Consider the following 11070-nt stretch of genomic DNA (forward strand, 5'->3'; position numbering starts at 1 on the left):
TATTTGGTCGAAATTGTCAAGACTCGAAATGGGCTTTTTAAATCGCATACTTTCAGAGATATATGAACACCTAACCTGGCAAATGACCGCTTTATTAATTCATTGTTATCACGAAATTAACTGTCACCTTTTTTTCGCATAAACATGAAAATCACTATCCAAACTTAAATGGTTGTAATTTAAGAATGCTTTGGAATTTAGACATATGGTTGGTCTTGTTTTAATTTGTCAGATTATTGTTGAAGTGAAATAAATTATGAAAGTGAAACAGAAAAAAGTTATATAAGTTTGAGTTTATTAAAATGTACACATTTAAAAAATATAATTATTTATATTTTATACAAAATATATTTTACTCTAGAACTGCAAGAAAATGAAAGCAAAAAATCTGAACAAGTTGTGTTCCACATTTTAGGTTGATATGTTGATATCTCGCTCCCTCACCCTTTCTGCCGTGTGCTCTAACGTTACACGGTTTGGAGCTGCGCGCTCTTGCTCGCTCGCTCTAGATTCCGGGTGGTTTTAGCTAATTTGCGGGCATCAGAAAGCCGCTATCAATATGCGGGAGACTCCCGGTTCTTCCGGGAGACATGGGATGTCTGCTCTAGAGATATTAAAAACTATAAACTAATTTTTTAGTTAATTTAACCGCTTTTGAATTTGAACCCGGTATCGTTCAATTCTATGACAGCTGTGTTGCGTTCAGTCCAAGATGGCGGAGCTGCAGCTCTGCGCATGGGTGAGTTTGTTGCAATGGAACGTTCTATTGAGTTTCGCCTCTTGTTACTTCTATACTCTTTGACCTCAATTTAGGTCCCCACTGTGACACGAGTCCCCATGAGTCTGTGTGCATTCAGGTTGAAGTCCCCACCGGGATAGAAAAACAGGTACACACACACACACACACACACTCACTCACACACACACACACACACACACACACTCACACACACACACACACACACACACACACACTCACACACACACACACACACACACACACACACACACACACACACACACACACACATACACACTCACACGTACACACTCACACATACACACTCACACATACACACTCACGCTTACACACTCACACATACACACTCATACACACTCACACATACACACTTAAAAACATAAAACTCAAGTGATATCTGGAGTAATCTAAAAACAAGAGCTATTTCAGGATAAGAATTAATGCTAATAATATCTCATCTTCACAGTTACCTTGGGAACGGGATCAAAGCGGCTCGGCTGTTGGCGCTCGGAGCGCTGCGTTCAGACGGTGGGAAAACACGGATCAGGATCAGGAGATCAGTTCATGGTTCATGTGTGTGTTGATGTGTGTGTGTTGATGTGTGTGTCACAGGTCTGGAGAAGAAGGTTTTCCGAAGCTCTTGTCTGCCCAAAAAACACTCCGGCCACTTCAGCTTCGGAGGGTTAACTTACCACGTCAGCGGAGTCACCCACGGTAACACACACACACACACACACACACACACACACACACACACACACACACTTCACCACAACATCAAATAACAGAAATTACATTTCACAATTATGCCTGTTTTTAGGACCATAAAGAAAGAAACAGTATTTTTGATCTCCTGCACTGACTCCATTATATGAGAACTGAACTGAGCTGGACGATGGCATCACTGTTTTCTCCAGAGCCGCTATATATATATATATATATACATATATATATATATATATATATATATATATATAACTGAACTAAATTAATAACTTTTTTACAGCAGAAATGAACCATCACTTACTTAAACTGGACTGAGACGCTATTTTCTTCTGGAAACAAACTTTGTTGCATTATTTTCCTGTTATCTCTGTAAAGCTGCTCTGAAACACTGTGTGTTGTAAAAAGCGCTGTATAAATATAGGGCCCTATCTTGCACCCAGCGCAATTGACTTTGTACAGCGACACATGTATCATTCCTATTTCTCACCCGCGCACAGCAGACTCTTTCCTCCACAGACGCACGTTGGAAAATTAGGGAATGAACTTGCGCTCCCGGGGGAGGTTCAGCGAAAAGAGGAGGTGTGTTCCGGCGCAAACGTTCCCTGGTGCTATTTTGCAGCTTCAGAAAACAATTCCGCCACAGACCAGGAGAAACCTCGTCTAAAGTCAGTGCCGCGTTGCGCATGTTATTCAGAGGCTATTTTAAGGGCGCATGCTTGGCCATAATGTAGCGTGTTCACAACACACACACACTTTGATTCTCTCATCTACACAGACGCAGCAGTTTTAATTTTTAGAAAACCATACATTATTACAAGGAAAAATATTACCACACGAGGGAAATCATTGTTGTGTCCATGAAGATGTGAAAAATAGTCAAAAATCTAGCTTACACATTTACCCAAATTATCATACGCCTGTTTAACCGAAGCTAATCTGGGTGTGTTTCTCCGTCCCCAATGTCACTTCTCTGTGTTTTACGGCCCTGACGAGAACGTCGGTCTCCTCGGCTGTGAACCGCTCCTGGCAAATCCGCCGTTATAATAGCGATCCGCCATGGAACAAGCGCGCCTGCTCTTAAAGGGAATGTGAGATGACGCTCTGATTGGTTTATTTCACGTTACACCCAAACCACACCTATGAGTAATGAAGCTACTTCAGACCAACACATTTTAGATTTGCGTCGGGCGCAAGAGTCATTTATCCCGCCGGTATAATAGCAACAGTGCCCGAGATCCGCCCACAAAGTTACTTGCGTTTCGCGCGTGATACTTGCATTTCAGATCGTTAAAATAGGGCCCTATATGTGAGCAATAAGGTCCTCAAGGCTGTGCTGTATGATGAATAAGTCATGGCTGAAGGGTGTTGTTAGGCTCAATGCGAAGCAGAGTCATGATTATTTCCAATACAGCACTAGCCTCGAGTACCTTATTGCTTTTAGACAACGGTTTCCAAACAATACCAATATTAAAGCCGAAAAATATGTATCTATGCAACTTTCATGAAGTAAAATCACGAAAAGCCTTCCTTCCGCTGGAAAAAATAGTCCCTGACCGTAAACAGCAGCAAAAGTTACATCCATTATTAAAGACTGTCTTTATGAGTGAGTCAGTGAGTAGAGAAGACTTTAATGTTGAACGGACTGAAACTTATGATCACGGAGAAGCAAGACTCAACTGACAAATGACTAGCGTGTCACAGGAAAACCCTTTAACTGTTAAAACAACAAGATATCGCTGAGGACATTTAAACAGAGTTTTTATCATGAATATAGGACTGACCTGAAAGAAATGCTGTGTCTACTGTAAATGCAGGTACACTCGCTTACTCGATCTCTCACAAAACTCTACAAGCTTCAATGAACAATATCAATGAGATCAAACATGTTTACGTTGCTAAGAGTGGTTTCTTCAGGTGTTCTGGTGTTCATGTGTTCTGGTGTTCATATGTTCTGGTGTTCATGTGTTGTGCTGTTCATGTGTTCTGGTGTTCATATGTTCTGGTGTTCATGTGTTGTGCTGTTCATGTGTTGTGGTGTTCATGTGTTGTGGTGTTGATGTGTTGTGGTGTTGATGTGTTGTGGTGTTCATGTGTTGTGGTGTTCATGTGTTCTGGTGTTCATGTGTTGTGGTGTTCATGTGTTGTGGTGTTCATGTGTTGTGGTGTTGATGTGTTCTGGTGTTCAGGTGTTGTGGTGTTCATGTGTTGTGGTGTTCATGTGTTGTGGTGTTCATGTGTTCTGGTGTTCATGTGTTGTGGTGTTCAGGTGTTGTGGTGTTCATGTGTTGTGGTGTTCAGGTGTTGTGGTGTTCATGTGTTGTGGTGTTCATGTGTTCTGGTGTTCATGTGTTGTGGTGTTCATGTGTTGTGCTGTTCATGTGTTGTGGTGTTCATGTGTTGTGGTGTTGATGTGTTGTGGTGTTGATGTGTTGTGGTGTTGATGTGTTGTGGTGTTCATGTGTTGTGGTGTTCATGTGTTGTGGTGTTGATGTGTTCTGGTGTTCAGGTGTTGTGGTGTTCATGTGTTCTGGTGTTCATGTGTTGTGGTGTTCATGTGTTGTGGTGTTCATGTGTTGTGGTGTTGATGTGTTGTGGTGTTGATGTGTTGTGGTGTTCATGTGTTGTGGTGTTCATGTGTTGTGGTGTTCATGTGTTGTGGTGTTCATGTGTTCTGGTGTTCATGTGTTGTGGTGTTCATGTGTTCTGGTGTTCATGTGTTGTGGTGTTCATGTGTTCTGGTGTTCATGTGTTGTGCTGTTCATGTGTTGTGGTGTTCATGTGTTGTGGTGTTGATGTGTTGTGGTGTTCATGTGTTGTGGTGTTGATGTGTTGTGGTGTTGATGTGTTGTGGTGTTCATGTGTTGTGGTGTTCATGTGTTGTGGTGGTCATGTGTTCTGGTGCTCATGTGTTGTGGTGTTCATGTGTTGTGGTGTTCAGATGTTGTGGTGTTCATGTGTTGTGGTGTTCAGGTGTTGTGGTGTTCATGTGTTGTGGTGTTCATGTGTTGTGGTGTTCATGTGTTCTGGTGTTCATGTGTTCTGGTGTTCAGGTGTTGTGGTGTTCATGTGTTGTGGTGTTCATGTGTTCTGGTGTTCATGTGTTGTGGTGTTTATGTGTTGTGGTGTTCATGTGTTCTGGTGTTCATGTGCTGTGTTCAGGTGTTCTGGTGTTCATGTGTTGTGGTGTTCATGTGTTCTGGTGTTCATGTGTTGTGGTGTTCATGTGTTCTGGTGTTGTGCTGTTCATGTGTTGTGGTGTTGATGTGTTCTGGTGTTCAGGTGTTGTAGTGTTCTTCATGTGTTGTGCTGTTCATGTGTTGTGGTGTTGATGTGTTCTGGTGTTCATATGTTCTGGTGTTCAGGTGTTGTGGTGTTCAGGTGTTGTAGTGTTCTTCATGTGTTGTGGTGTTCATGTGTTCTGGTGTTCATATGTTCTGGTGTTCAGGTGTTGTAGTGTTCTTCATGTGTTCTGGTGTTCATGTGTTCTGGTGTTCATGTGTTGTGGTGTTCATGTGTTGTAGTGTTCTTCATGTGTTGTGCTGTTCATGTGTTGTGGTGTTCATGTGTTGTGGTGTTCATGTGTTGTAGTGTTCTTCATGTGTTGTGCTGTTCATGTGTTGTGGTGTTCATATGTTCTGGTGTTCAGGTGTTGTAGTGTTCTTCATGTGTTCTGGTGTTCATGTGTTCTGGTGTTCATGTGTTCTGGTGTTCATGTGTTGTAGTGTTCTTCATGTGTTCTGGTGTTCATGTGTTCTGGTGTTCATGTGTTCTGGTGTTCATGTGTTGTAGTGTTCTTCATGTGTTGTGCTGTTCATGTGTTGTGGTGTTGATGTGTTCTGGTGTTCATATGTTCTGGTGTTCAGGTGTTGTGGTGTTCAGGTGTTGTAGTGTTCTTCATGTGTTGTGGTGTTCATGTGTTCTGGTGTTCATATGTTCTGGTGTTCAGGTGTTGTAGTGTTCTTCATGTGTTCTGGTGTTCATGTGTTCTGGTGTTCATGTGTTGTGGTGTTCAGGTGTTGTAGTGTTCTTCATGTGTTGTGGTGTTCATGTGTTCTGGTGTTCATATGTTCTGGTGTTCAGGTGTTGTAGTGTTCTTCATGTGTTCTGGTGTTCATGTGTTCTGGTGTTCATGTGTTGTGGTGTTCATGTGTTCTGGTGTTCATGTGTTCTGGTGTTCATGTGTTGTGGTGTTCATATGTTGTGGTGTTCATGTGTTCTGGTGTTCATGTGTTGTGGTGTTCATATGTTGTGGTGTTCATGTGTTCTGGTGTTGTGGTGTTCATGTGTTGTGGTGTTCATGTGTTGTGGTGTTCATGTGTTGTGGTGTTCATGTGTTGTGGTGTTCATGTGTTCTGGTGTTCAGGTGTTGTAGTGTTCTTCATGTGTTCTGGTGTTCATGTGTTCTGGTGTTCATGTGTTGTGGTGTTCATGTGTTCTGGTGTTCATGTGTTCTGGTGTTCATGTGTTGTGGTGTTCATATGTTGTGGTGTTCATGTGTTCTGGTGTTGTGGTGTTCATGTGTTGTGGTGTTCATGTGTTGTGGTGTTCATGTGTTGTGGTGTTCATGTGTTGTGGTGTTCATGTGTTCTGGTGTTCATGTGTTGTGGTGTTCATGTGTTGCGGTGTTCATGTGTTGCGGTGTTCATGTGTTGCGGTGTTCATGTGTTCTGGTGTTCATGTGTTCTGGTGTTCATGTGTTCTGGTGTTCATGTGTTGCGGTGTTCATGTGTTCTGGTGTTCATGTGTTGCGGTGTTCATGTGTTGTGGTGTTCATGTGTTGTGGTGTTCATGTGTTGTGGTGTTCATGTGTTCTGGTGTTCATGTGTTGTGGTGTTCATGTGTTCTGGTGTTCATGTGTTCTGGTGTTCATATGTTCTGGTGTTCATGTGTTGTGGTGTTCATGTGTTGTGGTGTTCATGTGTTCTGGTGTTCATGTGTTGTGGTGTTCATGTGTTCTGGTGTTCATGTGTTCTGGTGTTCATATGTTCTGGTGTTCATGTGTTGTGGTGTTCATGTGTTCTGGTGTTCATGTGTTGTTGTGTTCTTCATGTGTTGTGGTGTTCTTGTGTTCTGGTGTTCATATGTTCTGGTGTTCAGGTGTTGTAGTGTTCTTCATGTGTTGTGGTGTTCATGTGTTCTGGTGTTCATATGTTCTGGTGTTCAGGTGTTGTAGTGTTCTTCATGTGTTGTGGTGTTCATGTGTTCTGGTGTTCATGTGTTCTGGTGTTCATGTGTTGTGGTGTTCAGGTGTTGTTGTTCTTCATGTGTTGTGGTGTTCATGTGTTGTGGTGTTCATGTGTTCTGGTGTTCATGTGTTCTGGTGTTCATGTGTTGTGGTGTTCATGTGTTCTGGTGTTCATGTGTTCTGGTGTTCATATGTTCTGGTGTTCATGTGTTCTGGTGTTCATGTGTTGTTGTGTTCTTCATGTGTTGTGGTGTTCATGTGTTCTGGTGTTCAGGTGTTGTTGTGTTCTTCATGTGTTGTGGTGTTCATGTGTTGTGGTGTTCAGATGTTGTGGTGTTCATGTGTTCTGGTGTTCATGTGTTGTGGTGTTCATGTGTTGTGGTGTTCAGATGTTGTGGTGTTCATGTGTTTTGTTCTTCATGTGTTCAGGTGTTCATGTGTTTTGGTGTTCATGTGTTGTGGTGTTCATGTGTTGTGGTGTTCAGATGTTGTGGTGTTCATGTGTTGTGGTGTTCATGTGTTGTGGTGTTCAGATGTTGTGGTGTTCATGTGTTGTGTTGTTCATGTGTTCTGGTGTTCATGTGTTGTGGTGTTCATGTGTTGTGGTGTTCATGTGTTGTGGTGTTCATGTGTTCTGGTGTTCATGTGTTTTGGTGTTCATGTGTTTTGGTGTTCATGTGTTTTGTTCTTCATGTGTTGTGGTGTTCATGTGTTTTGGTGTTCATGTGTTTTGGTGTTCATGTGTTTTGTTCTTCATGTGTTGTGGTGTTCATGTGTTTTGGTGTTCATGTGTTTTGGTGTTCATGTGTTTTGGTGTTCATGTGTTTTGTTCTTCATGTGTTCTGGTGTTCATGTGTTTTGGTGTTCATGTGTTTTGGTGTTCATGTGTTTTGTTCTTCATGTGTTGTGGTGTTCATGTGTTTTGGTGTTCATGTGTTTTGGTGTTCATGTGTTGTGGTGTTCATGTGTTGTGGTGTTCATGTGTTGTGGTGTTCATGTGTTCTGGTGTTCATGTGTTGTGGTGTTCATGTGTTGTGGTGTTCATGTGTTGTGGTGTTCAGATGTTGTGGTGTTCATGTGTTGTGGTGTTTATGTGTTGTGGTGTTCATGTGTTGTGGTGTTCAGATGTTGTGGTGTTCATGTGTTTTGTTCTTCAGGTGTTGATGTGTTGTGTTGTTCAGGTGTGCGGGGCTTCAGGACATGTTACCAGGAGATGCTGAAGGTGGTGAAGGGCTTCATTAAACAGCCTCTCGAGCTGAAGGACAGCGCCAGCTTCTACGCCTTCTCGTATTACTTCGATCACGCTGTCGAAGCCGGACTCATCGGTAAGACCATCAATATCTTCCAAAGGAACAAACATAAAATGTGTTGCGCACCTTGTGTACCTGTGTGTTGTGCAAGTACCTAAGTACCTGGCTATATTATTTGATAGTCAATAATCTTTTAAGTTACTTTTAACGGATTATGTGTTTTATCCTTTGTTGAATTGCTGTTGTGATTCTTGATTGTGTTTTGATGTGTATTTGTATGTCTGTATTATTAACGCTGCTGACTTGGCCAGGACACTCTTATAAAAGAGATTTTAACCTGGTAAAATAAAGAATGAGTAAAATGATGATAAGCTTTTTGATTACAAACTTGTTTGTTCTGCTTTTTTATTTCCACCCACAGTGCTTAAAATCCTTTACCTAATTTAGTGTTCCGGGTCAAAAATGACCCGCTTTTAAAAATGTCTTGTAAATCTCGTTATGCTATGTTCTCGCCAAATATTGGATTTCATCTTTTTATCGTTTTCTTTCAGTTAGCAGAGGTTTTGTATTTCTGTTATGGATCTGATTGATTGTAGGCTTCATGAATCTGAGTTTATGCAGTTTTTTGGAGTTTAATAAAAAAATTTCACCTCAAAAAACAGCTGCATAAACTCAGATCCATGAGGCCTACGATCAGTCAGATCCATAACAGAAATACAAAACCTGTGCTAACTGAAAGAAAACAAGTTGATCAAAAAATATAAATCCAATATTTGGTGATAAATTAGCGTAACCAGAGATTAACAAGACAGTTTTAAAAGGCGGGTAATTTTTGACCCGGAACACCGCAAGTGTAGCAAGGTGAGAAAAAACGCACAAAAAATTACAAAAGTGATTAAAAACAACAAAAAATTTGATTAAGAAAATGATTGTCAGTAAGTTTGTCAAATGTCTTCAAGGAAAAAGTAAATCCTCAACACAACACGACATTAATTAAGCACTTATTTAATATATGTCTCACTTTAACTGTTTCTGCTTTTTGTTTGTTTTTGCTGATGATGAATCTCAGATGAAACCAGAGGAGGAGCCGTGAAGATCCGAGACTTTAGGAAACGAGCGAAAAAGGGTGAGCTTTACGTTTAATCTTTATTTACATGTTCTCATCTCATATTTGATCATGTTGACAGAACTGAAAATGAGCTCACTTGTTGCAGTGTGTAACCGACCGTCGAAGCGCAGTCAACTCAATGAGTTCCTCTGTATGGATCTAACGTACATCATCTGTCTGCTGAAAGACGGCTTTGGTTTTAAAGAAAGCACCGTTCTGCAGGTACGTTAGTGTTTCTGCCGTGTTTGCTTTACTCGAGGTTAGATGGTTAACGCCAATGCTTGTGTTTACACAGCTAACCAAGAAGGTGAGGAACGTGGAAACCAGCTGGGCTTTGGGTGCCGCCATCAACCATTTCCAGAAGTTCAGGATTCATTAAAAACCACCCATAAACCACTTCCATTCATTAAAAACCAACCATGAACCACTTCCAGAAGTTCAGGATTCATTAAAAACCACCCATAAACCACTTCCATTCATTAAAAACCACCCATGAACCACTTCCAGAAGTTAAGGATTCATTAAAAACCATCCATAAACCACTTCCAGAAGTTCAGGATTCATTAAAAACCAACCATAAACCACTTCCATTCATTAAAAACCATCCATTAACCACTTCCAGAAGTTCAGGATTCATTAAAAACCATCCATGAACCACTTCCAGAAGTTCAGGATTCATAAAAAACCATCCATTAACCACTTCCAGAAGTTCAGGATTCATAAAAAAACATCCATAAACCACTTCCAGAAGTTCAGGATTCATAAAAAACCAACCATAAACCACTTCCAGAAGTTCAGGATTCATTAAAAACCATCCATAAACCACTTCCAGAAGTTCAGGATTCATAAAAAACCATCCATAAACCACTTCCAGAAGTTTAGGATTCATTAAAAACCATCCATGAACCACTTCCAGAAGTTCAGGATTCATAAAAAACCATCCATAAACCACTTCCAGAAGTTCAGGATTCATTAAAAACCATCCATAAACCACTTCCAGAAGTTCAGGATTCATAAAAAACCATCCATTAACCACTTCCAGAAGTTCAGGATTCATAAAAAACCATCCATAAACCACTTCCAGAAGTTCAGGATTCATTAAAAACCATCCATAAACCACTTCCAGAAGTTCAGGATTCATTAAAAACCATCCATAAACCACTTCCAGAAGTTTAGGATTCATTAAAAACCAACCATAAACCACTTCCAGAAGTTCAGGATTCATAAAAAACCATCCATAAACCACTTCCAGAAGTTCAGGATTCATTAAAAACCAACCATAAACCACTTCCAGAAGTTCAGGATTCATAAAAAACCATCCATAAACCACTTCCAGAAGTTTAGGATTCATTAAAAACCATCCATGAACCACTTCCAGAAGTTCAGGATTCATAAAAAACCATCCATAAACCACTTCCAGAAGTTCAGGATTCATTAAAAACCATCCATAAACCACTTCCAGAAGTTCAGGATTCATTAAAAACCATCCATGAACCACTTCCAGAAGTTCAGGATTCATAAAAAACCATCCATAAACCACTTCCAGAAGTTCAGGATTCATTAAAAACCATCCATAAACCACTTCCAGAAGTTCAGGATTCATTAAAAACCATCCATAAACCACTTCCAGAAGTTTAGGATTCATTAAAAACCATCCATGAACCACTTCCAGAAGTTCAGGATTCATAAAAAACCATCCATAAACCACTTCCAGAAGTTCAGGATTCATTAAAAACCATCCATAAACCACTTCCAGAAGTTCAGGATTCATAAAAAACCATCCATTAACCACTTCCAGAAGTTCAGGATTCATAAAAAAACATCCATAAACCACTTCCAGAAGTTCAGGATTCATTAAAAACCATCCATAAACCACTTCCAGAAGTTCAGGATTCATTAAAAACCACCCATTAACCACTTCCAGAAGTTCAGGATTCATAAAAAACCATCCATAAACCACTTCCAGAAGTTCAGGATTCATTAAAAACCATCCATTAACCACTTCCAGAAGTTCAGGATTCATAAAAAACCATCCATAAAC

At 40.6% G+C, this 11070-nt stretch overlaps 1 protein-coding gene across 2 annotated transcripts in view; it reads left to right on the top strand.

Moving 5' to 3' along the window:
• entpd5b (ectonucleoside triphosphate diphosphohydrolase 5b) overlaps positions 1-10008 on the top strand; it is a 28299-nt gene extending 18291 nt beyond the window's left edge. For both annotated transcript variants that reach the window (XM_081377877.1, XM_081377878.1), the window contains exons 9-14: positions 1227-1288; positions 1373-1474; positions 7853-7996; positions 8991-9047; positions 9136-9251; positions 9325-10008. In XM_081377877.1, coding sequence (XP_081234003.1) covers positions 1227-1288; positions 1373-1474; positions 7853-7996; positions 8991-9047; positions 9136-9251; positions 9325-9408 — 565 coding nt within the window. In that variant the 3' untranslated portion in view covers positions 9409-10008. The remainder of the gene's footprint in view (positions 1-1226; positions 1289-1372; positions 1475-7852; positions 7997-8990; positions 9048-9135; positions 9252-9324) is intronic.
• The last annotated feature ends 1062 nt before the right edge of the window (positions 10009-11070 follow it).

This window comes from Scardinius erythrophthalmus (assembly GCF_964197995.2).
Source record: "Scardinius erythrophthalmus genome assembly, chromosome: 11".
NCBI classification, from domain to species: Eukaryota; Metazoa; Chordata; class Actinopteri; order Cypriniformes; family Leuciscidae; genus Scardinius; species Scardinius erythrophthalmus.